This window comes from Cydia fagiglandana, chromosome 9 (genome assembly GCF_963556715.1).
Source record: "Cydia fagiglandana chromosome 9, ilCydFagi1.1, whole genome shotgun sequence".
In the NCBI taxonomy this organism is placed as follows: domain Eukaryota; kingdom Metazoa; phylum Arthropoda; class Insecta; order Lepidoptera; family Tortricidae; genus Cydia; species Cydia fagiglandana.
Window position 1 is genome coordinate 10,254,167 of NC_085940.1, and position 27,701 is coordinate 10,281,867.

The window sequence follows — 27,701 nt, forward strand, 5'->3', positions numbered from 1 at the left end:
AAACATGGTCTTATACCTAAAATCCTATTGAAACATTTGAAACAAATCATTAGTAAATCGTAAAGAGAAAAATTAGGTAGGTATTTATATACCTTAATTTCAATAGGATTTTTTTGACAGATAAGTACATTTCAGGTTTGTCATCAAAGGTAGGTGCTGTATGGTACTGTCTAATTTTGTTCTCTACGCTGACTAGTACAATAAAAAAAACTTAACTGATATTCGTTACAATTTAATTGTACTATGTTTTAGGCTAGTTCACTATGTTATTTATAACATATAACAGAGAAATAGAATAAATCTATCTACCTACTTAATCAATATCAACATATAGGCCCTGGTCTCCTATAAACGCCATCGGCCGCTTACAGCGTCTGCGTCACGATGCTTACTATAGAGATGTACTGTTGTGGTCTGTTTTAGACGTCGACGTCAGCGTCTTTTTTGTTCAAAAACGTTGACGCTGACGCCAGACGCCGCGTACAGCATAAAATAGGAGACCAGGGCCTAAGAGTACATCAATTTCAGTATAACAATAAATATAATATGAGTTCAAAATTTTATTTTGACGTTTTATAAGGTGTATTTCTTATAAGTCTATGTGCTATTACAGCCTTATGACAACAAGGAATGTTCTCTTTTGTTTGGAAACGGCAGAATAATTATATTAGGTATTTATAGTTAGGTATATAAAATGCAATTACTTTGCTGGCAATTTAAGACAGTCTGAAACAAAAATTGCGGCTAGTGTAGACCAGGTACCATCACGCGTTGCGCCATGTAGAGTCCTAGCTAAATTGGTTGTTCAATACTTACGCTATAGAATTTCCAATTTAGCAAGAACCCTTAATGGCATAACAATCCCCTGTGGTGACTGTACTTAAAGGTCTTGTAAATTTGATGCATTTTGTTCGAAACATTGTCGGTAAGAATAGACACTAGTAACGTAAAACAAGGAATAAAGTAATCCTTGACTCAATAAGTACTTTGAATAAGTAGTATTCATATATTTTAACACGTTTCTTGTGCATGGCATCCGTTGCCTAGGTACCTTTAGGAATGAATATCAAAATGGAGTTAACTTGGAATCCATGAATAAACTGTGAGTATGAACCTTGAACATAAAATACATAGATAGGTATTGATCGTGTTGGTTCTTGAGAAGTAAATTTGATACTTGATGACTTAGGAGAGGTGGCAGAATATTCATAGCAATATTGCATGTAAATCAGCCTAAGTAACTTAATTTCACAGTTAACTTAATTTTTAGTAAAAACATTTTGTATAGCAGGTACTAGACGACCAAATACATCCTCAATCCTCATTCAGATAAAGACACACGTAAAATACAAAACTCAGGAATAAAAAACATTCAACAAATACCTACACTCTTTAGGAGTAGATATTATGCCATATACAGTTATTTAATAAATGTTTAATATACCTACTATGAACTCATCATTTTGTGTCTACAACAATAAGGGGCATTCCCATTCGTCTTATTCTAGAACGTCATATAGTAAATTATAATGATGTTCACTATTCCCACAAATGAGTAATCGCTAATAAACGTCATTGTCGCTACTTTTGTTGGTCATTTTCGTCATAACGGCTTCCTGGTCAGGCACTGTGTCTCTGACAAGCGGGCCATGGTTCCAGTTCGGCGGGTAGCCAAACTGCCGCACGTCGTCCCACCACTGCTGCTTGCCGTCCGCCCAGATGCAGTACACCACGTTGGTGCCGACCAACACGGCGAAGCACACCCAGAAGGCGACGCGCCACTCGCTTAGAGTTGACTGTGGGAAAACAGTTACTATGTTATTATGGGCCCGATTCGGATTTTGAAATAGACATCTATTAGATATCTTTTAGACATCACCAAGATACGATAACGATATGTTTATGATCTAACCTGTCAAATTTGACATTTGCCCGATTCTGGAGATACTCTTGAATGATTTCCACAGGATATGACTTAGAGATCCAATTCACATCTAATAGATATCTTACTCTATTTAACCCTTTACCAGGCTGAAAGTTCAAAAATGACACTCGAATGTCAGTCTTACTCATCGAAAATAGAACACATGTTTGAAGTGCCGTATGTGGGAAATATATATCCCTTGGCCTGATAAAGGGTTAACGTAAAAGTGACATTGGTTGCCCGAATTGCGCTGCAAAAGAGAACTAGTTGATATCTAAACTATAACGTATCTAGAATGGATCTAGTACGTGTCGTCTCTTGTGAATATCTTGAAGTTCGAATACGGCAGTATGTATAGGTAGTTGTGTACCGCTTTGTAGTCAATGGTGCGGAACAAAAAAACATTGAATAAAAGGCCATTATAACAAAATTAATATTATTTTTTGTGGATCTTAATTATAATAAACTATTATATTATAATAGAATAAATCTGAAATTAAGTTATAGTAAGTAAATTTTTCAGATTTTTTTTAAAGGCGTTGTACCGTCAGCAGCAGAAATTGTTAAGCTGGCGAGGAGGTTTTCAAAACTATCATGACACGCTCGTACTCTCTTAACAATAAAGTCGCGTCATGATCATTTTGAACACCTAGCCCGCTTAGCAACTTCTGCTGCTGACTGTACGAAAAACACCAAATACAAGAAACAACAAATCCTATATTAAAAATCTGATTATTTATGTATCAAGCAATACCACATATTTAAGTTCTAAATATGGAGGTACAAGCGCAATCAGATATTACTAGGTATTTTTGAGCATAATGGTCTCTAGCTTCACCGATAGATATAAGTATATCTTTTGGTGACTGTACAAGCGTACCTACAGTCGTTACCGGTGGCCATTATGGTACATAAGAAAAAAGTAGACAACTTACATTAGGGGTTAACAGTCCGATAAGGAAGGGAGTGGCGATCCCTGCAAAGGTGGACGTGGTGTTGACTAGAGACGTCAGCGTGCCGGCATAGTTCGGCGCCAAGTCTAGCGCGTTCACCTGGAATTAGCAGTTTAATATTATATACTGTTGTACTTATTTGTTGTCATTGACGTATATACATATCTATAGACTGACCTTACGGGCACTAAAACTGGTACTAGTTCAGCGGTGTTACTCACGAATTCCAGCCAATCGTGCAGTCTAACGCAACTAGTTGCGACCAATAGCGCGCGTGATGCGAACTCATCAACCAATCGCGAGCGTTATGCGAACTCATCAACCAATCGCGTTGTAGCGGTGTCACACCGCTCTACTTGCCCCTGCCATGCTTCATTATTATTGCCCGTCCCTAGATATCTATGTCAATGTTTGATGTACAAAAAAGCGTAAGTACAGAAAAACCTTGAATGTCAGACGTTAGCACCAAGCGGCAGGTTTAACTCAGGAGAATCCCTCAAACATACACAACCTCAGTTCATATAGCGAAGACAAACTGCTTTTTTGTTACATCTCCTTACGTACCTATTGACCTTTCGTATGCCTTTGTCAAAAATTTGCTACTGAATTAATAACCTTGAAATTGAAACGACGGATGTTTTAAGTACTTACAAAGAGACTTTGAATATGTATCTATATTTGTATATATGTCGCAGGGAAATGATCAAAACAGAGATTTGATCAAATCTCTATGGGATATGATCAAATCACGCAGGATGTTAAAATGGCGAATCCATATCATCATTTTCCTAGAAAAATTCAGTCATTTGACCAAATCTCTGTTTAGTGAAACGACAAAATCGGCCAATAAACGCGAAACGCTTTTTCATTTCACTAGATTTGTTTAGGAATTTGACAAAATCCCTAACCACGACAGTAAGTTGACGAAACGAACTCAAAAAGTCAACCAGTTTTATCATTTCGCTAAACAGGTGGCAAAAAACAATGGATTCGCCCTTTTAACATCCTGCGTGATTTGATATATCCCTTAGAGATTTGATCAAATCTCTGTTTTGATCATTGCCCTGCGACATATACATTGCTTCAACCTCGACATTCTGCACTGAGTCACCCGGTGATACAATGATAATACCTACTTAAATATAAATTACAATTGTATATTTTTTTAGAATTACACGCCTGACGCGTAGATAGTAAACTGACATGTTTAATGTTTATGTTCTTGGAAACACAGTGACTATGACTATTCAGTTACATGAAATTTATGAAGGTGAAATTTCTTTGTTATCTTGCTTTTTGTAATCTAATATTACAGCATTTTCGTGCTTTGGAAGGAAGCCAATTTTCGTGAATTGTGCACAAACACTAGTTAGCGAATTTTAATGTAAAATTTTTCATTTCAACTGTACTATAGTCTATAATTGTTTTAATTGTAGAAAATCGTTTTAAGATCACGACATAAGAAAAATATGAATTGAAATGGAGTGGCTTAATTAATGATAGAAAACAGACATAGGTACAGTCGACGTCAAAGATATGTTTACACTTTTGCACCTTACTCCTTTGTAATAAGGCGAAAAGTGTAAACATATCTTTGACGTAGACTGTACGCCGTAAAAAATATTAAAGAGGTGCTGGCTGAAAAGGGATTACTTAATTCACTGAGCGCTCCCGTTATTTAAAAGACTCGAAAATGTGGTTTCCCTCTGGTGTTGTGAAAGAAGAAATTGTTTTTATTTGAGTAATGTACATAGTAGACACCGGGCTCTTTAACTTTATGCAGGAAAGAAAGAAAGACAAAAGAAAGAAAGTCTTGTGCGAATTAACGTCAAGCCTATGTGTATGGAATTATGTATAAATTTAGCATGTACAGTCAAGTGTAAAAATATGGGTACACAGTGCACACATCTCAAAAATATATCCCATAGCTCTTATGTCAGTGAATTAAGAACTATGGGACATATTTTTGAGTAAATTGTCTACACCCATATATGTACATCATTTACATTTGACTGTAGGAACTTAGTTTACACACACCATTCAGTGTATGGTGCTATAAAAAGTAAGTACCTACCTGTATTCCTCTCTTCCGCACAATAAACACTTTACATCAATAGAACATACGAGCCCCGATGCACATGTTTTCGTCTAGTGAGACCATTTTTTGAGGTTCTCGCGTTTGTTCAAAAATAATGTTTTTGTTTAAAAATTACTAATATTTAATGCTTATACTAATGTAATTTAATTTTATATGGTAGTACTCTGCAATAACTAAATCCAAATACAAGAAATGCCGTTTGTACTGAAAGAAAAAAATAATGATTTTTCATTTTTTTATTGACGGGTAGGATTACAACATATGTGAAAAGGGCTATTACTAGGGAAAGCAATAGGGCTCTGCCAATGTACTGACAATTTTGTTTCGAGCCCATGCATGCAGCAGTGCTGTAAGAGAGGACAATATGATTTGGACAACGTTTTTGAAAAGTCCTTTTTTTCAGCAAGAAAAGTCTCATGCAATTTTATTATACGATCAAAATAAACTACATTATACATTGCTATTATGGTTCCCATTCGTGGGTCATTTTATGTTCATGTGTAAAATTTATTAAAATAAACAAAATTGTTGCGTGGAACTAGACGAAATAATTTGCATCGGGGCTCGTAGTATAAGGGCTAATGTTACCTTCATTCCGCTGTAGAATCCTCCCATCAAAGCCATGGAGAGGACAAAGTAAGCCATGGCGAGGTCCCGGTTACAGCCTGCGTATGACGCAAGAACGATGCATATCGCGGGGCCCGTTGCAGCTGGAATAATATGATATTAGGTTACTTAAGAGCCCTTCAACGTGCACACTAGCGCCACAGCTAAATAATCGTGATTATTTTAAATTTAACGAAAGATATTGAAAAAAGGAGGCCGCTACGTACTGTATTGTGTATTTAAGTACCTTTTGAATACATCAAACTAGTTTTTTATGTTGCTGGTTTCGTCGATCTAGGAACTCAAAACAAAAACGGCCGTTTTAACTTTGGACGCATAGATTGACGAATCCAGTAACATAAAAACTAGTCTGATGTATTTAAAAGGTACTTTAATACACAATACAGTACGTAGCGGCCTCCTTTTTTCAATATCTTTCGTCAAATTTAAATAATCGCGATTATTTAGCTGTGGTGCTAGTGTGCACGTAGAAGGGCTCTTAATCGTAATTTTGCAGATGATCTAACTTATACACCTCTGTTGATTGGTAAGGTAATGAGCTTTTTTCATTTCTGTTACAGTTTGTTTCATTTCTATGTTACAGATGTAGTGCATATACTTAATTGTTGTCCATAATATTTTCTCGGAAACGTTCGTATTTGTTATGCTACTTCAATCAACCACAGGACTTTAAGTACCGAGAGTGACTGAAATAGCAAAACACGGTACGTTTCCGTGAAAATACGATGGAAAATAATTATGTAAGTACTGCATATTTAGGTACTTTCTATTTAAATTGGCAATTGGTATTATAGAATTTTTAACATCGCGTTTATAAGCTATCCTGTTAATTTTCAACATACTTCCAAAAAATTAATGAAGAGTCTCGTGCTAGTCAGAACTGTAATACTTATAATGTCCTTGAACTATGACATAATGTAAAGGTAATTGGGAATGTTTTTTCAAATATTATAATAAACATTATATAACAAAATAGCTCATAAATACCTATAGTTGTATGGATGATCCTTCCAGTTTTGATCGTATGCCAGCCCTTTTTGATGCACAGGTCACAAACAAATCCGAATATAAAGGAGCTGATCCACATAGCGGCATAGGGCAGGGCGGTCAGCAAGCCGGTGGTCGCGATGTTGTATTTGAGGACGTCGTGAGAGTACTTTGGTAAGTCTGAGACCATAGTGTAGTAACCCCAGTCGTGGCCGACCTGTAACGAAACAATTGAAAACTTAGCTTTCTACAACACTTTCGCAGATTACATTTCACTAAGGCTGAATGTTTATAAAATTTGAACTTGAAGAAAGTATTACAGTGAGATAGAGAATTATATTAATAACGTAACGTGGGAGCCCGAAAACTCAAATCGGGGACCTGGCAGACCATGCCGGCGATGGCGAGATGAACTAGACTCCTTCTTAAAGGAGTGGCCAGACATAGCACTTGACAGAGATTTGTGGAGAAATTGGGGGGAGGCCTTTGCCCAGCAGTGGGACACGACAGGCTCCAAATAATAATAATAAATAATATCCTCCATCCAAAATTTCGTACACGAAAAGGCGTTTAAAACGTTTCTTGATCTTAATTTATAGGCTTGATCAGAGGGCCTACTGCCAATATCGAATAAAATCGAGAACCATTATCTACCTTTAGGCCAAGCAATAAGAAGGTATATAGGGAAAAGCTAGGAACAGAATTTTTGACTCCGTAACTTTGTTTGGACTAGTTAGGAGGTGAAAATATCAAAAGTTCCCGGCCGTAGCCCCGGTGCTGGGGGGTAGAGGGGGGAAAGACGGTCTCATTTTTCGGTTTTTCACTTATATCTCGGAAACTTTGCGTCTTAGCGACATGACTACTAAGACAAACCAAAAGCTGATAAAATTTGTTACAAGTTTTATTCAGTCAAGTTTTTCGATATCTTGAATAGTTATTAAGATATCCGCTCTTGAAAATTTATTTAGGGCTTTCAATTTTATCTTGATATCTACATTAGTGAAGCTGCTAGGCCAAGTTTGGTATCATTTTCGTATAAATCGGGGGTGCTGAATATAATAAATTATATTATATTTAATTAAAAAAATTAAAATCCCTAAATAAACTTTCAAGAGCGGGTATCTCAAAAACTATTCAAGATATCGAAAAACTTGACTGGATAAAACTTGTAACTAATTTTATCAGCTTTCGATTTGTCTTAGTAGTCATGTCGCAAAGTTTCCAAGATATCAATGAAAAACCGAAAAATTTGACCTTCTTTCCCCCCCAGCACCGGGGCTACAGCCAAACAAAGTTACGGAGTCAAAAATTGTGTTCCTAGCATTTCCCTCTACAACGTTTTTTGAGCATTAATTTCCTGACCTACTTTCTATCGCACAAATTCGCAAGATTGATAGAGAGGCCGATAAAGATTTTCGATGTTTCGATGTAGGTAAGGCAGGTAGGCCCTCTAACGTAGACTTATATACAAACATAACCCACGTACCACCAAATCCCTGGAATTTACAGTGTTTTGCTACTTTTCGTGTTTTACAAAGAACTATGTAAGTGATGTACCTACACTCAAGTGTAAAAATATGGGTGCATATAACTTATCAAAAATATGTCCCATAGTTCTTATATTCGCTGACTGGCTATGAGACATATATATTTTTGAGTATAATGTGTGCACCCATATATTTGCACTTCACTGTACAAATCGAAACCCAGGCTCTTTTGTTCATATTAAGCTATTTTAAAAATTAACCTGCCCGCTAACCAGTTTAGTTACCTCGAGTCAAGGTTAACTTCATGGCAAACGTGGCCATTTAAAATGGTATTAAACTTAGTTACGTAATCTCAGCAGTTTCTATTTATAGATTTCAATTGTTATTTCATTTTTATAGATTCACATGTTTCTAAATATAATTAAGGTTGCATTTCATCTTCAGTTAGGACGATTAGTTACAAATACACAAAACAAACACACTATGAAAAGCCTAGTATGGCGACTTTCATAGCTCATGAAGTCAAGATACCTATTGTGAATATATTGGGATATTTATGACCATGCAAATGGCCATTATGTCCACTTCAGCCACTTCTATGTCAATGTCTACAAGGTTTATGCATTTTGAATAATAAGTAATATAACATGACATCAACAGTGATAATGATATCGTCTCTTTACAACAAAGATTCTATGTCACAAGCCACACCGTGTCCAGTAAGAGAGGGTTAACGCAAAATTGTATTTATTATATTAAACAAAAAATCCCTACACACAGTGAGCTCACGAAGGCTTGTTGTACTCAGACAAAACACCCATGACTCGGAAACAGATATCTGTGCCCATCACACAATTCCCGTTGCTGGGATTCGAACCCAGAAACATCGGCTTCCGACCAAATGCCATTAAAAATTCATGCGGAAAGTAGATTCTATTTTTAATGAGACATGTTTTGAATTCAATAAATTTACAGATATGAAAGTTTACACCTAGAAGCATATTCTGATTTGATCTGGATCAAATTCATAACTTGTTATTACACTCAGTGACATTTCTTCAACCACAAATGTCACTTGTGGGACTCTACCCGTATTACGGGATTTCGAAGACAGAAACTGCGTGGTTGGTACAAAAAATGTTGAGTGAACTCACAGCGGCACAAACTAACGCCCACACGGGCCACGATCTCAGTATAGCCTTCCATGGCACCGGGTCCTTGGCGGCCTTGTGGTCGGCCGTTGTCACGTTGGCGTTCAGATAGCTGAGCTCCTTCTTTGAGATAAATGGATGCGTGTTCGGTGTGCTGTAGCAGAATAAACTCTGGAAAACAAACGTTGTCTTATAAAGTAAGTAGGTAAATAGCAAGCAGGACGCGTTTTGATATAATTTAGCAAAATATAATCTATCAAAATTAATGAGCGTAATAATAGCCTTTGTTATTAAAAAAAGTATCTAATAACGCTAATAACTATTCAAATATGGGAAGTCTACCTGAATGATGACTTGATGACTTGACCCGCGTGTTATAAGAAAGAAAGTAATAATGGAAGCGATTATTAAAAGTGCCAAACAATATCGTATTTTATTCATTTACATAATTGCACACTAAAAAGTACAATGACCGGATTAAATACTTTAAAGCGTTAAGGTATTGCGGCCTTGTACTTTGCGCGTCAACGAAGGACAACATATACATTTTCTAACGGGGCCCACTGATTAAGTGTCCGCCGGACGGTATCAGCCTGTTAGTTAGAAAAAAATTTGACAGTTTCGAACAAATGAAAGGCCGATACCGTCCGGCGGACTGTTAATCAGTGGGTTTCTTAAATTAACTTTACATCTGCGCCGTCCTCACCAGCTTCAAAAACATAGTGCCACGTACCCACAAAAGAAACCATAGCAGACCAAAGCCACCGAAGAAGTAGAACACATTGGCCCAGTCTTGGCCATCAGACAATAGGATGCCGGACATGAAGGAGCCGAAAATGTTGCCGATCTGAGCACCGCCGAAGACGAGGGCGCCTTGGAAAGAGCGCTCGTGTGGCGGCACCCATCTGGCCAGCATTATCATGAGAGCTGGCATCGTGGGACCCTGAAATAAATGAAAAAGTTTATTTACTTAATATATCATCAAAATTTATAATTTTTTGAAACTATTCGCTGGCATAGGTATGATTAAGTTGAAAGGCTCATATTATTTTGAAAATGATTTATAAAATTTGGACTTGGACACTAAAAACTTCTGTTCAACCAAAAATTTTTTTCAAAATAACGCAACTTATGGGAATACATTTTCTGTAGAAAACTTGATACCAAATCAGATCAGATCTATGATGTTAAATATTTTTGATTATTGGTAAAGTAAATAGTATTATGATAGTTAATTAAATAAAAAAAAGAAATAAAACCAACTTTAATATGTTCTGTTAGTGAGTCATTCATTTATGGCCAATCTCATTGAAACTCGTTGTACACATCGGCCGCGAACACAATAAGCTACGGAAATCTATTACGGGAAAAAATATGCAAATTATGCGGCGTCGTGAGTAGACAACAGTGTAACGGGAAGGAAGTAATTTGTTATGTTGTCAATCTTCCCAGAGTAATCAGAGACGTGACAAAATACCGAGCCTTGCCTTTACGAGACTTGAAAACATTGCTGATTACCAATAATGTTGCCTATTTTTACACACGAACTACAAAGAAAAATACCTTAGTTAAGGCGCAAATTTAAGATTCTCTTTGAAAACCAGTTAATGGCGGTTCGCACTATTTGCATTCCACATCAGATGTGTGCATACAAATGACGCTACATATTTATTAATATACCTAGGTCTTGATTTAATTTGCGTCTACGGTACCAGGGCGTTTTCGGAAAAAAATATTTGGGTAAAATATCACTGTCCTACGACTTTGGTATACTTTTTTACCGTCAAATACTGTTTTAAAGTGTACTACATGTATACAAAAATTGTAAAGTGATTTATTATGTGAGTATTTATGGTAAAAAAACTGATTAAATGGTACTTTAAAGTAAAGAAAATGTACAAAAACTGAAGAAAGGGAGATGATTTTTGAGTGTCCCATGCACACTTTGCATACTTTGGATCCAAATATTATATATCTGCCTCCTTCTAGGCCCGAACCTGGTTGTTATGTGATAAGATCGTACCAGCCAAAATCTATTAAAAACCTTATTTTTTAGCACCTAAAGTAAAAATATGCATTAAAGTTTAATTTATTGTTGTCCTTCAATATCGACGTAGTGGAAATTTCCACCAACGTCACGGAGTTTTTACGAACTTAGTAGCAAAAATCTACTAATATCATACGGATTTTTACATGATCGTAACATTATGTTCCTATAATTACCCGGTGTTTAGGTTTTACAAGACAATTGGGCTCGAAAAAAGCTAGTGTAGGTTGTGCGTCACGATGTGCAGAAATTTGTTTTCCACAACGAACTGAATTAAACTGAAGATAAGGAGTCAATTATTGACTAAATATTTATGAATTACGTTAGATTATTATGTGTTGTATGATATCAAATAATTATAATTAAGAAAATTCAAACGATCAGACCGCTATTTCGCTTTCTTAACCAACCGGCATGCCTACGTCACATCCAAAACGTTACGTGATGTATTAGTGGAACAAAAAAACGTGACGTATGGAATGAAAATGCACGGTTTACATGCCGTCAGTTTAAGTTGCCAAAATATAGTAGGTAGAGTGATATTAAAAACACACAAATAATTTTATTCTAGTTACTTAGCACCAGTGGCGGCTCGACCTAAGAAACGCTGGCAGGCGCAGGTTATGCTTTCAACTGCAGCAGTATATTGCAGTACGACAATACTGCTAACTGCAAATGTCAAAAAACGGGGCAGCAACATCTATTTTGATTTTGTAGCAGTAATGCAGTCGGCAGTATTATCGTGCTGCAATACTGCTGCAGTCGAAAGCATAATTACTGCAGGAAATTTCAAAATCTGTTAAGTTTAACTATAATAATAGGTATTAATTACTAAATTATTTAATTTAGTACAACATTAAGTAGGTATTAAATTAAGTAGCTATTTTCCGCACATGTAAACCCTTCATGTAGTTCCTAAACGCGATATTATGGTCCATAACGTCACTTTGTCCTACTGTGGCTGTGATTGATTTTATTAGAATTTATATTAATTTTTAGGATAATTGATACTGATTTCGATCTCATTTGCAAGAATAATATATGATAATTATTAAAAACAACTTTTTATAATACCTTTACCTTACGTTTTTTATAACAAAATGATTGCAAAGCAACAATTAAAACGAAAAATGTGACGTATTGGAAAGACTTCTTTAAATAACTTTATTGTAATACTTAGTATTGCAGTTGTTATTCGTTTTTAGAAAATTAATATTGTTTTGTATTTCAATAAGTAAAAACTGGTTCACTTAAAACACTCCGATCTTCACTTAAAACCTGCCTAAAACTTGTAACGTAATGGATCGTCACATTCGCTGTCATTCAGTTTAAAGTGATTTATTAGGAATATAAATAATTTATATAGAAAGAAAGTAACATTTTCATAAAATATATAAATAGTAGATTTAATTCAACCCATTTTTAGGCAAAAAAAAATTTTTTTTGGTGTGTGGAATTCCATTACGTGACGGACTCTAATTCTAAAAACGCCCACCAATATATTATAGGCTTTTCGAAATTACTCTGAAAAAAAAACATTGTTTTTCAATCAAATAGGGTGCAAGGGGGCAATTTCGACTGCGAGCTAATTTCAACTAATCGAAATATCTTCCATGTTTTACATATTATAAACTAGAGTCACACTTTATTAAAGGTACTTACAGTTAAACAAAGAATGGCTAATACCTAGCATTACCTACAACTTGGTTACAAGGAACACCGTTCAGAATTTAAACTAATACCATCAAGGGTCTGCAATCTGCATATAAAGGAATACAATCTGAATGCTGATTAGGTATAGGTATCAAAGGCGCCAGGGCGCCACGTACCAAACGAAACGGATAAGAAAATAGACTTCACTTTGGCACTGGTCCCACCGCGAGCTAGTAAGCTATGAGCTATCGGCTATAAACACGAACAAAAGATAAGCACTCCCGTGTAAATAAAAGAGACACGGCGATATTTATAGTTACTCGCCCAGCGGTGATCGCCGTGTCTCTTTTATTTACACGGGAGTGCTTATCTTTTGTTCGTGTTTATAGCCGATAGCTCATAGCTTACTAGCTCGCGGTGGGACCAGTGCCTTTATGTCAATATTAAAAGGTCGTATTTCAGTCAATAGAGTCAACCAAGATACGTTACCGTAGAAGTTAGTAGTGTACCTATATGTTTATAAAATAAGTTGTAAAATATTACGTAAGCTGACACGCTCTATTGTATTAAAAAATTAGTATAAAACTGAGTTAAAAATCCGGTTAGCTCATAATTTCTTCGTTGTCTCAAATTATTTGGTAGGTACATATGTTATAGTATAGTTTTACAATTAGGTTTCTATGTGAGCTAAAATGATAAGCTGATGTCATGGTTATCATCTAAGACATGTGACAGCTATTTATTTTATTATTCCCTGTAAATATTTCTCATAAGTCTTGATGATAATGATAAAAATCTTCCACCAAACAATTAAAAAGGTAAAAAAAATAATTTTTATTATCTAAATAGAAAAGTTTATTTCGAGTCTAGTTAAACACCGCCAGATTTTCTAAACCAGAAGCCAGTTTAAAAAACTCAGACTATTAAGGTTTTTGAAAAGCAATAGTTTTGACCGGTAATTTGTATCTTCAATATTATTCTACATAATTCTTAAGAAATTTACATTTAGAGAGATGATTGGAAGGTGAACTTTATACAGGGTGCTTTCTCCCATACAACCATTTCCAGTCGCCGTTACGACGCGGTGTAGACACATCTTGTGTCGACACCGTCTGTTTCGGTCACAATTCCAGTCGCAGAGTCGTCGCCGTGTCGACACAGTTACCAGAAATGGGGAAGGGTCGACACATGACACAAAGTGACATAAAGTGTGGTCGCCGTGTGCACACATTGTTTCGGGTTTGCGACTACTTTATGCCAAAATCATTCGTTCATTCGTTCATTTCATTCCTGTCAAATGGAAACTGTCAGATGGAAAATAGTTAAATAAAAATAAGTGACATTAATACGCCATCTCTAAAACGGATTACAAGACGTAAATTATATATTGTTTGCATTTATATTACAATAGGACTTAAATTATTATGGGGAATTAAACTGCTCGAGTGATTTGATAAACTAAGTGTAATATAATCAACGCGCCGCCACATTGTTTTAGTTTAGCCGGAAATGAAATTGTTTACTTCTCAGTGCTTGTGTTCATAAATATATTATTTGATGCATTTTTAGTACTTCGATGCGTATACTATACTTAAATAACAGAAATAACGCTTTACATACTACGAAACTTGTTAATTATGATGTATAAATATGGTTTAAGGCTGAGAAATATTGCAGTCACAAAGTAGTCGCAAATGTTTCGACTTTGTGTCGACTCTGTGTAGACACATGACACGCGCTGTCAAAAGTAATAAAGTTACTGGATTTGCAAAATGGCTCCTTGTGTTCATTTGTTTTCAGATATTCTCAAAGTGTAAAAATGACGTGGTCAGAGATGGGACTTAATAGATTAACTGTTTATTCGACTAATTAATGGAATAAAAAAAGTTAATCCTCAAATTTTAATCACGATTAGTTTAGTCGACCTAACATAGATTGAAATTGAATTAATCTGAACATTAATCGAATAAATTATCGATTAAATCTCGGTTGGAAGTTAACAGGGGGCCATTTTTGTACGTAAAAATAATAGAAATGTCTTGCATGCAGATGGTAGCCAAACACTTTTTCATAAAAGTCGAGATGGGTGTCGTTTATAGGTTTTAGGCAGTGCCGATTTCGAAACTGATGACCATTTTGGAATCCAAAATGGCGGCCATGCACTCTGTCATAAAAGTCGTCATGGATGTCGTTTTATACGTTTTAGGGGGCCCCAATTTTGAAAATGATGACCATTTTGGAATCCAAAATGGCGGCCATGCACTATGCCATAAAAGTCGTCAGGGGTGTCGTTTTATAGGTTTTAGGAGGTGCAGATTTCAAAAATGATGACCATTTTGGATTCCAAGATGGCGGCCATGCACTATGTCATAAAAGTCGTCATGGATGTCGTTTTATAGGTTTTAGGGGGCCCCGATTTAGAAAATGATGACCATTTTGAAATCCAGAATGGCGGCCATGCACTATATGTCATAAAAGTCGTCATGGGTGTCATTTTATAGGTTTTGGGGGGCGCAGATTTCGAAAACGAAAACCATTTTCGATTCCAAAATGGCGGCCATGCACTATGTCATAAAAGTCGTCATGGATGTCGTTTTATGGGTTTTAGGGGGCCCCGATTTAGAAAATGATGACCATTTTGAAATCCAAAATGGCGGCCATGCACTATGTCATAAAAGTCGTCATGGGTGTCGTTTTATAGGTTTTGGGGGGCGCAGATTTCGAAAACGATAACCATTTTCGATTCCAAAATGGCGGCCATGCACTATGTCATAAAAGTCGTCATGGATGTCGTTTTATAGGTTTTGGGGGGCGCAGATTTAGAAAATGATGACCATTTTGGATTCCAAAATGGTGGCCATGCACTATGTCATAAAAGTCGTCATGGGTGTCGTTTTATAGGTTTTAGGGGGCGCAGATTTCGAAAACGATGACCATTTTGGATTCCAAAATAGCGGCCATGCACTATGTTATAAAAGTCGTCATGGATGTCGTTTTATAGGTTTTAGGGGGCCCCGCTTTCGAAAATGATGACCATTTTGGAATCCAGAATGGCGGCCATGCACTATGTCATGAAAGTTGTCATGGGTGTCGTTTTATAGGTTTTGGGGGGCGCAGATTTCGAAAACGATAACCATTTTCGATTCCAAAATGGCGGCCATGCACTATGTCATAAAAGTCGTCATGGGTGTCGTTTTATAGGTTTTAGGGGACGCAGATTTCGAAAACGATGATCATTTTGGATTCCAAGATGGCGGCCATGCACTATGTCATAAAAGTCGTCATGGATGTCGTTTTGTAGGTTTTAGGGGACGCAGATTTCGAAAATGATGGCCATTTTGGAATCCAAAATGGCGGCCACGCACTATGTCATAAAAGTTGTCATGGGTGTCGTTTTATAGGTTTTAGGGGGCCCTGATTTCGAAAATGATGACCATTTTGGAATCCAAAATGGCGGCCATGCAATATGTCATTAAAGTCGTCATGGCTGTCGTTTTATAGGTTTTAGGGAGCGCAGATTTCGAAAATAATAACTATTTTGGAATCGAAGATGGCGGCCATGCACTATGTTAAAAGTCGACATGGATGTCGTTTTGTTGGTCATGGTCATCATTTTCGAAATCTGCTCTTCCTAACACCTATAAATCAACATCTATGACGGCTTATATGACAAAGTGCACGGCAGACATCTTGGAATCCAAAATGATCATCATTTTCGAATTCTGCACTCCCTAAAACCTATAAAACGATATCCATGACGACTTTTATGACAAAGTGCACGGCACACATCTTGGATTCCAAACTGGTCATCATTTTCGAAATCGGCACTTCCTAAAACCTATAAAACGATATTCATGACGACTTTTATGACAAAATACGTAGCGGCCATCTTGGATTATAAAATAATCATCGTTTTCGAATTCTGCACTCCCTAAAACCTATAAATCGACATCCGTGACGACGCAAGTTATCTTTATTTTCAGATCTAACAAATTGCTACAGAATACAAAGGACAAAAAAAGAAGCGAGGAGGTAATGAAACAAGCAAAAATACAGATGATTCCTCGACGCAATTGGATGTTTCTTAAATTGTGTCCAGATTTTTTGTCATAAAAGTTTTTATTTTTCACGTATTACTCTCACAAGTTCCGTGACATTTCGACCTTGTAATTTTTTAAGTAAATGTTTTTGTTTATCTGTGAGGATCTCACTAGAATAATAAATAATCAAGGTATGTTTATATTTGATGATTGAAATAGTAACGCAAAAAAATATATATATATTTGTGTCTTATATTCCTGCCGAAGACTTTTATTTTTCCTTTTCCTTCTACACAAGTTTGGTCAAGTAATAAGAATTTAAGGCTCTCAATTTTATTTTGACTTTTACAACAGTAAAGCTACGAGGCCATGTTTGGTATCGTTTTCGTATAAATTCGCAGTACCAAATTTAGTTATGGTATCACATTGACACCATTCCAAAGTAAAAACATATAAACTTACTTTCTTTTAAACTCCTCTTCACGCTTAAACTGCTGAACAGATTTAATTTAAATTTAGTACACATATATTTTGAGTCCCGAGCCAGGACATAATAAGTTATCTCAAAAATCATCCTTCAAAGGTGTGAAATGAGGTGTAGGGGGGAATTCAGAATTGACTTCTTGAAGTTAATACTGTTTAAGTTTAGGTTTGAAGTCATGTTTTTTTTATCATTTTTAACTAAATCAAAGATGTAGACCATCCCAAATTTAATATAAATCGGTTCAGCGGTTACTGATTTCCCGTACAAATTTCCACGCCACTTTTCACACCTTCAAAAGATGATTTTGGTTATAAGATCTATCCTATGTCCTGTTCCGGGACGCAAACTATTTCTATACCAAATTTCAACGAAATCGGTTCAGCGGTTAAGCGTCAAGAGGAGTTTAAAAAAAACCGACCAAGTGCGAGTCGGACTCGCGTATTAAGGGTTCCGTACATTAAGTCCGACTCGCGCTTGACTGCACATTTCTAATAGGTTTTCCTGTCATCTATAGGTAAAGAACTATTTTGTGTATTCAGACAGACAGACATACAGACGCACGAGTGATCCTATAAGGATTCCGTTTTTTGCTTTTGAGGTACGGAACCCTAAAAAGATTTTTTTAATTTTGTGGAATTGTGTCAATGCCTACCTACCTAATGATACCTTAATGATACCTTAAATGGATTCAGCAACCCAGATTTATACGAAAACGATACCATACACGGCCTAGCACCTTCACTGATGTAGATATATCAAGATAAAATTGAGAGCCCTAAATAAACTTTCAAGAGCGGATATCTCAAAAACTATTCAACATATCGAAAAAATTGACGGAATAAACTTATAACAAATTAAATTAACTTTCATTTTGTATAAGTGGCCATGTCGCTAAGATGCATAGTTTCCGAGATATAATCGAAAAACCGGAAAATGGGACCTTCAAAGCCCCCTCTCTTCCCCCCGCTCAAGGGCTACGGCCGGGGACTTTTGATATGTTCACCTCCTAACTTGTCCAAACCAAGTTACAGAGTCAAAAATTGTGTTCCGAGCATTTCCCTCTACAACTTTTTTGAGCATTCGTTGGCTGACCTAAGTAGCTTATTGCATTTCTTTAAAAACATTTCTGTAAAAGGTTGACGGGTGTTGGGTGTTTATATGGTTTTGGTCGATTATTATCATTTGCATCGCCCATGATGACTTACTAGAATTACTTACGAGCACACGAGACACTAATAGTAGTTTGACAAACCTTGGTTTTCAAGAGGTATTTTATATTGACATTTGCTGTCACAAATTTGCTGTCAGATTTAGTCGCAAACCGCACGCAAAGTGCACACAAATGTGTCGACACCTTGTTACGGAAAAGTGTACACACGGCGACGACACTTTGTTTCGAAACAATTCTAGACACATTGTGTGGACTCTGTTACGACACATCTGACATTTAGTTACCACTTTGATGATTCTGCGACTGGAATGGTTATATGGGCTGTAACAGGAGCAATAAATTAAACTAAAGGCTGTACTCCTCAAACTGACCAACATTTGTTCAGCAACTTTTAAAGATTATGAATCCTTTAGATTTGCTCTTTGTCATACAAAATAAATATTGCCTTCAATATACGCTGACATCAGTGTGTTTGACATTGCTTGTCACGCTGTAAACATGACAAAATTTGCAATACATTGCGTCTTAGAATAAACTTTAAAGTGTAATAAAAATCAAACCATGAGTACATTCAAAAGTTGCTGAACAAATGTTGGTCAGTTTGAGGCGTACAGCCTACAGTTTAATTTATTGCTCCTGTTACAGAAAACACACTGTATACAGTTTCTAACACATACCTCTCCCATTCCTTGAAGCACTCTAAGAGCGAACAGGCCACCCCAGCCTCCATTACCCATACGGATGACCCACGGAGTAAGGAAGGTGAACAGAGCTGTGCTCAGTAGACCCACGCCCAAGGTCCACTTGCCGCCCCACTTCTCGGCCAGGTAGCCTCCAGGGACTTGAGTGGCGGCGTAGCCGTAGTAGAAACCACTTAGGATTAGACCCTGAGTGGCCTGGTCCCAGGTTTGTGTTGCGTACTGAAATCATTCGACCAAAAACGGAGTTTAAATTTAAGTAACTTAAAAAAGGAATATCTGGTCCTGCACTACGTCTACATAACGCTGGCCCAATATTACAGAGTTCTTTGGTTCTTTCAGGGTAGATTATCAAGATAGTTGAAATTCGACTTAATGTCACTAATGACAATTTTCAAATTTCATTTCGATATAATATAAGTGAAAGATAGAACCCTGTAATATTGGGCCAGCGATAAGTAGTCTAAATAGACTGTGTATACATATTTGTACAATGAGTGGCAGCCCCATTCGAACTTTAAAATGCGTGAAATATTATGTCAAGATACTATATGGATCAGATATGTCACTTTACTTACTTACTTGGTTGGCGCGGTGACCCAAAATGAGTGTTGGCCTCCAACACAAGAGCACGCCACTTTGATCGGTCCAGAGCGGTATCCCGCCAGCTTTCGCCGACGCCGAGCTCACGGAGATCTGCCTCCACTCTATCATCTATGTCACTTTACTAGATGTAATATTTGATGTATTTTAAAGTTCGAATCGGGCCGTAAGTAATATTATGTTGATGAAATTGAAATGCTAAACTTAGATACCTATACCTATTATATTACAAATACCAGGAACTAACCGCAATAACATTGGTTGAAATATAAAGTTACAGTAGGTAGGCATTTTATGCACAGCTCTTAACTATACCTAATGAATCAGTTTTCGCAATGAACTTAGAGCGCATCTACATACCTATGTTCACATTAAGATGACACACGCTCAATGAACAACAATGAGAGAGTTATAGTAATAGCAGTCAAGATGACGTTATATTCGAAATAAAGTGTCAATTGCAGTTTAAAAAAAATTACGGTTCCGCATCTGTGAAAAATGTTATTGTTTACCGCCATTTGGCGTTTAGTTCATCTTTTCATTAGTGTGTGTATAAAATCAGTTTGATTTGTTGATTATAAATGTGTAGGTATAAAACGCCAGCTGATACGTGCGACAGAGCATCGACGTGTCGCAAAACCGGTCATAATATGCGGTTACTGAACACATTATACAGAGCTTTTAATATGCGTATAGATATAACAGTGTACCTGCGTAACTGTATGTACATAATTAGGCATTAAAATATTCGTGTGATCTTATTATGAAACTCGCTTCCCTCGTTTCATAAACCCACACTCGAACTTTAATGCCTTCCATTTTGTGGCTGTCACATAAACTACTATTTAGCACCTATAAAAATCGAAGATGGAACAAAAATTTCTTACTTACTGGACTTATAAACACTGTAGTGTTGGCAGGGATCGGGTCGCTATCGCATATTAGTTCAGTGTTGTTATTGGTAGAGTCTGATTCGTTCTTGTGGATCGGTAGCACCATCTGCGTGATAGCCAAGTTCAGGCACACCCTCATAGTGTAGGCGTTGCAGACTCCGAGAAGGCCCATCACTCCGAGTATGTAGCGTTGAGGAATGAAACAACCTGTGAAATGGAATAAAACAAGCTATTTAGAAAAACAAATCCTTAGAAACATCATATTTTTTGTGTATTTTTACGCATTAAGTATTCGCTTTGTCTGATAAAAAGATAATCATAAAATATAAGCTCATATGACGCGGAAAATGACTTTTAGTTTTAGCCTGTATTCGTGATCATTTTATTAATTGTATCAACTAGCGCAACTGAATAACAAGAAACTTAACTAACCCAACTTAATAACGTAGTCTGTTCGAGATCCTGAAAACGGTGAAAAATAGAGATAGTACTCCTAAAAATACGTGTGATACCTTATTAGATTCGTCATCAGGCCTAAAAAAATGTATTCGAAGCGTGTATTAGCACACAAACAATATCAAAAATGAAAGAAAAAAGGGGAAAAGTAGTTATTTTTTATTTCCATTTAAATAATAATACTTTTTGAGATATTGGGGAAATAAAAAATATCTACTTTTTTCCCCCCTTTTTTTGTTTATAACTTTTGATATTTTTTGTGTGCTAATGCACGCTTCGGATACATTTTTCTAGGCATCATGACGAATCTAATGAGGTATCACACGTATTTTTAGGGGTAGTATCTCTATTTTTCACCGATTTCAGGATCTCGAACAGATTACGTTATTATACTGAGCAACTTTTGCTATGGGACCAATCCCAAAATCGCGAAAAAATTTGGCTGTTTCATACATCTTGGTTAGTCCATTTCCAATGACAGGGTTAATTTTTTTTCGCGATTTCGGGGTTGTACACATAGTAACAGTTGCTCAGTATACCCCCAAAACCTCCGTATGGGGTCAAGAAATGGTTAATATTTGTAAAAAAAGTTTGGTTTTCATTTATCCTGGCTTCCATTTTCCAAGTTTCACGATAGGTACAGGCATCAGCAATAGTATCTTACACAACTAGGGCCGCAAAAATATATGACGCGCTCTTATTGCGCTCCAAATAAGAACGTGTCACATATTTTTGCGGCCCTAGTTGTGTAAGATACTATTGCTGATGACTGTACTAGTTATTGTTTGAATTTTAAATGTCCATGAATATGAAACATTCACATTGAACAGCTAATTAATAATTCGGTATGACTGTAATGGAACTCACTTTTTAACTAAATGTATGAAGAGCCTCATATTAATGCAAATGTAATTATTAATTATGCATGTTAATATTTTTTTCGTAAGAATAAACTGCCAATATTTACATAATCGCTGCAAATACGCTGTGGATATAATTACGAGTATAATATCATAATTTTTTTCTTTATTTATTTGAACTCTTAGGCTAGGTAAAAATTTTGTGTACTTTGAAAACGAATAACTATATTATTTTATTCAAAAAATAAAATAAGGGACATAGGTACAGTCGAGTGCATAAATATTTATAAATTTTTTCACCTTATTGCAATATTATAGGTTAAGGTGAAGAAATGTCTAAATATTTATGCAATCGACTGTACCTATAGTAGGTACAAACGTACAACATAAACAATACAACTCGGTCAATCATGAGTCGGTTGAGAAGAAAGAGACATTCGGAGAAATTATGTAGTGGTACGGAACTCCCTGAGCGTGACTCCGGCTCGCCCTTGGCCGATTTTTGTTTAGTTAGATCTGCTTTTCCTCTTCACCTATGCCTTTTAAGAACCTGAATGCTGCTCAAGGGCTTAGCATGGACTTAGCCAACCAAGTATATCCCACACAAACCACTTTCCATGTTTCGAAAGTTGATTAGCTAGGACCCGTATTCAGAAACAAAAATAGTATTCCAATACAATAAGGATTTAATGTGAAATATTAGGAAAAAAGTCCACGATACACGATATTATGCACGATTGCATGATCACTCCTCACCCCTTTCATAACCCAACTGCCCTCGTAATCCCTACTCACCCCATTTTACGGTATTTGGGGACTCTATACCTATCTATGCGGGGTAATATTCAGTATGACGTTGACAGGATAAATCACAGCGAATACCTAGGATGCAGGCAAAAATTCTTGTTTTTTTTGTATCTAAACGTATGATGATGTCTTCTATTAATCTTGCCTTATTTCGTTCATATATTTAGATAATCGTTCTCGTATCAGGTGTCCTAGCACTTTAGCATATTGCCACATCGGTTCTCCTTCGCCCTCAATAGAAAACGCGGTGTGAAGATAACGCGTAGGTAAGTAACAAGCACACATACTATAGAGTTAAGTACCGTAAAACACTATAACATTGCCCTTTTAACATAACTTGTGTATCGGTGGGCAAAGTTATGTTTAAAGGGCAATGTTATAGTGTTTTACGGTAACTCTTTTAGGTGCAGACGGCTGCAACCCTTAAGCCCCCTCCAGACTAAGCGCGTGAATCGCGGGCGAAGCCGCGAAGGCGAGTGTGGAGTCGATTTCGCTGTCTGCGAAAATCGACGCCACACTCGCGTTCGCGGCTTCGCGCCGCGATTCGCGCACGAGTGTGGTGGAGGCTTTACGTTTCATTAATTATAGCAAGGGACATTGCGTTTCGGCTTCGGCTCCGTGCACTCCTCCCGGATTTCTAGAACATAATTGTTCCGTGTAAGAAAAAAATATAATCACTACACCTTATAAAACAAAGTCGCCCGCCACGTCTGTCTGTTTGTGTGTTTGTTCAAGATAAACTCAAAAACTACTGGACGGACTTTCATGCGATTTTCACCTATCAATAGAGTGGTTCTTGATGAAGCCCCTTTTAACCCGTACGAAGCCGGGGCTGGTCGCTAGTTATACAGGGTGTGTCTGACCATGGGGCTTTAAATCCAGGACTCGATTCTACTCGCTAAATTGAGCTACTTTTATTATGGCACCAACCCCGAAATCCCGAAAAAAATTTTTACTTTTTCATACATTTTGGCTGATCAGATGTCGACGTTTTCTATGGAAAAGCCAAATTTTTTTCCCCGATTTTAAGGTTGGTCCCATAGTAAAAGTAGCTCAGTTTAGCGAGTAAAATCAAGCCCTGGATTTAAAGCCCCATGGTCAGACACACCATGTAGATAGGTGCCAATATTTGAAGTACTTGGGTTAATAATTAAGCATAATGAAGTCGAAAGTTTCTAGCCGAAAAATGGCAATTGAGTAAGTTGCCATTTGTTGCAATTAAGTAAAATGAACAATAACCATCTATTTTTCATAGTTTTTATAAATAAAAGTAGAAATTTCTAAGCACCTTCTAGAGGGATTAATTGGAACCTGTTCACCTTAACTTTACTTTAAAGTCGGTTAACGGGATAAATATTCACTATCAGGTTATCTTTACACATTATATTTATGTAGCGAGTACACATACATGTATGTGTACTCGCTACATAAATATATCAATCTGTTACCTCGACATTTTATTTGACGTTATCTCGTGACTGATAAGAGCGGCGCTGAATGGAATATTGTACTTCAATGTTATGCCGGCAGATATCAATTAATCAGTTCAGTTACCGAGTCGTGGGAGCATCTAGTCAGTAAACAATTTCGAACTGTTCAATGCCTGTGACTAGGGTGGTTATGATTTCGGGGATAACTTATGGGTATCATAACTTATTATGTTTATAAAATTGTATCCATATCGCTTTTACGATTTAACACGATTAGTTTAAGTAGATTACTCGTACTTTTTGTATGATAGTAGGTTGTATATGTGATATTATAATTATGTATTCTTACAAATGTATCCCCTGGACAGCATTTCGGACTAACGTCTCCATACTGCGAGAACTCAAGATCTCGTCGCGGCTGTCATCTGAATGTGTACGCAGAGTCCTTAAGTACTTCGGACATATAGCAAGGAAAGACGGTGACAGCCTCGAAAAGCTTTTTGTGACAGGCAAAGTGGATGCGAAAAGGCCTGGGCGTGGACGCAGTCCAATACGTTGGTCCGACCAGATCCGCACCGCTCTTGACTCCACAGTCCACAGGGCTCTCCATACCGCCAAGGACAGAACCAGATGGAGAGAAACTGTGAGAGAGAAGGTGATTCAGAAGGGAGGTCACGACCCTCATCACTGAGGATAACGACGCAAGGAGGAGGACAAATTTAATAGTCTACTTTAATACTTGCTTGCCAGCGAACTGATATACATGGAAGTATTCTGTCCGCTCAGTTATGACCCAACGTAAACTATTCGATTGTAGGCGGTGCTTACAAACTATTCGATTCGCAACTTCAGTTCGTCCGAGATGACAGTCAGTGACGGATGGCTAAATTGATTTATAAAAACAACGTTTTTTTGTAATTAAAAATGTCTTCATGTGTCGTGAAGTGGTGCAGAAGTTATTTTAGTTCATACCAAGGATAGTGGAATCACTTTTCACTTGTAGTAAACAGATAACTTCAGTAAAATTTGGAATAAACATGACGATTTGTTTTCAATACTACCGTGCTAAGCTAAAACGTAACAACTGCATACGACTTTCATAACAATATACGACTTTTTAAATTGCGAGGATAATAGGGATGGTGTTATGCCAAATGAAGTAGACTATTTTATTAACTTATGCTTGGTTTAGGTATTTTCTATATAATTATAAATGTAGTAATGAATTCTTTCTTACAGATTTGTATTTTCCTTTTTTATTTCATGAAATGGAGCTGTAAAAAAACTACCTAATTATTTCAAATTAATAATCAAATTTGATATTATCATTTTACATTACTTTTCATTCAGATTCCCACAAGATGCTATTCGCAGAGAACTATGGAAAAAAGCTGTCCAATTAGAGAGACATGAAATTAAGTGGATGCCTGGAAAGATATCTAGAATATGTTCTATTCATGAGATATAACTCGTGAGATAATCATACCCGGTCTTCTATATGTAGATACACTTCCACTGAATTAATTTAACAAATACACACATTATCTGAAAATGTTGATCATTCGAATCCACCCTCTACCGTCACATATATGTAGGTTCTCTCTCAAGCCATTTCCGTCAGTAGAAAAGAGCGGCAAATTTAGAAAATGTAAGCGCGCGAACGGGTGTGGTCCCATACAAAATTTTAATTTTGCACCTTTTTCTACTTGCTTGACCGGCTATATACATATAAAATATTTCCATTGGAACTGAAAGTGGGGATTAATCGTGACTCCGCCTATTCAAATATTTTTGACCGGATTCGTGTACCCATGTAAATTTTGCAGGCTGTATAGCCAGTCCGAATTCTAAGATCAAGTTTACCATACATTTACAATGGCGTACTTGATCTTAGAAAAACGGACAGACTATACCTGAATGTGACTTCGCACTGCCATACAAATTGATAATAAAATATACAAAATACTTACTATAGCGGAATACATTTATACAACAATTATATATTTACTTATGTTGAGTTAGTCTGTCATTTCACAACAACATTTTAACTAGTTATCTTTTAATCTGCATTAAATTATTATACGTGTATTATTTGACTGGTTCTTCAATGTATGGCATAAACCTATCCCTGTCCAAGTCATATTCTAATCAAATATGAACCGCAAACTCTCAGCGGCCAGTACGTACAGCAAGAAGGTTATTAGCGGATTAATGTCGCTGATTGGTAGTTATTGACATTATATGCATTTCATCTACACTTAGCTATGTACCATTAGTGTAAAAAAGATGACTATTATTTTGTTTACCAGCTTTGATTACAGGCTCTGTAAACGCGTCGTCTTATTTAAATGTAGGCGTAGTTTTGTATGTGTGCTAATTTGGCCCGAGAATTTGAACGGTAATGTTCCTAAAGGCGGTTTCCATACTAAATATATGCGTTCACCGTTGCTTGCTCATTAAATAGTTTTAATCAGTATGTATAAATACCACAGCAATCATAATAGAGTTAAGCCACAAAAAGTCTGCAGCGATTTTGATAGCCCTCGCAGTGCCAGTGTTATTTATACGTCATAATTTCATAGAAGTTTGACGTTTAAAATAATACTTGCACTGCGTGGGCTACCAAATTCGCTGCAAATTTTTCTTGGTCTGACTCTAATTGTAGTACTGAAATAGAATATTGGAATTAGTTTCCTTTTTGAAAAAACTTGAAAGAAGCCAACTGAGTTCAAACTTATTAAAGTAAGTTTTAATTTTAACAATCACTCTTGTTTTGTCACTAAATATTGAGAAACTTAATTGATTGTTGTTTCACAAAGCAATGTTCTCCAAAACTTTAGATCACGAACAATCAATAATGTTTGATTAACATTTAGCTTATTCTGTAAAAAAACATATTTTTTGGCAATTGTCAACCGCTCCCAACAGCAATACTTACATGATCGCAAAGCCCTAGTCAATGCGTTATCCACAACCTTTGGTTGTTTCCGAGTTTTCTGCCCCAGCAGATTGTGCGCCTGCGCTTGTGCTTCTGTATTATCGTCCATTTTCTACAATTATATCACAGTTTTCTTCAAAAACAACTATATATTATTACAGATAAGTTAATTCCTAATATTGTTTTATTAAATTTTATAAAAATAGCTTCTATTTTCTAAAATTACAAACAAATAATTCACACGCACAACATTTACACAATTTATTTACACATGACACATTCGCACACGCCAGCAGCCTAGCGTGGACAGAGAACACTGCCAGTTTGCGCGTTCGCAAGCTTAGTATGTTTACCGGCGCCCGCACATGGCATACGGATAGATTCGGGAAATGAA

General features: G+C 36.5%; 2 protein-coding genes across 2 annotated transcripts in view; one reads left to right on the forward strand and one right to left on the reverse strand.

The window, feature by feature from the left end:
• Nucleotides 1-27,701, forward strand: part of LOC134667338 (lysophospholipid acyltransferase 7-like) — a 470,374-nt gene that overhangs the window by 437,431 nt on the left and 5,242 nt on the right. The window lies entirely within an intron of this gene.
• On the reverse strand, nt 368-27,609 carry LOC134667332 (putative inorganic phosphate cotransporter). The gene is made up of 9 exons (XM_063524683.1): nt 27,308-27,609; nt 20,815-21,023; nt 19,300-19,542; nt 9,961-10,170; nt 9,231-9,398; nt 6,590-6,806; nt 5,564-5,685; nt 2,860-2,976; nt 368-1,796 (listed from the first exon to the last, which is right to left on the reverse strand). Exons 1-9 carry the CDS (start codon nt 27,414-27,416, stop codon nt 1,563-1,565), a joined length of 1,629 nt encoding a protein of 542 aa, XP_063380753.1. The 5' UTR covers nt 27,417-27,609; the 3' UTR covers nt 368-1,562.

Excerpts from the sequence above, each read along its gene's own strand:
- LOC134667332 (XM_063524683.1), bottom strand. The coding sequence starts at position 27,416 with ATGGACGATAATACAGAAGCACAAGCGCAGGCGCACAATCTGCTGGGG. Across the intron at positions 9,399-9,960 it reads TGCTATGGTTTCTTTTGTGG|AGTTTATTCTGCTACAGCAC; the intron begins GTACGTGGCACT and ends TTTGTTTTCCAG. Across the intron at positions 5,686-6,589 it reads GATCATCCATACAACTATAG|CTGCAACGGGCCCCGCGATA; the intron begins GTATTTATGAGC and ends ATATTATTCCAG.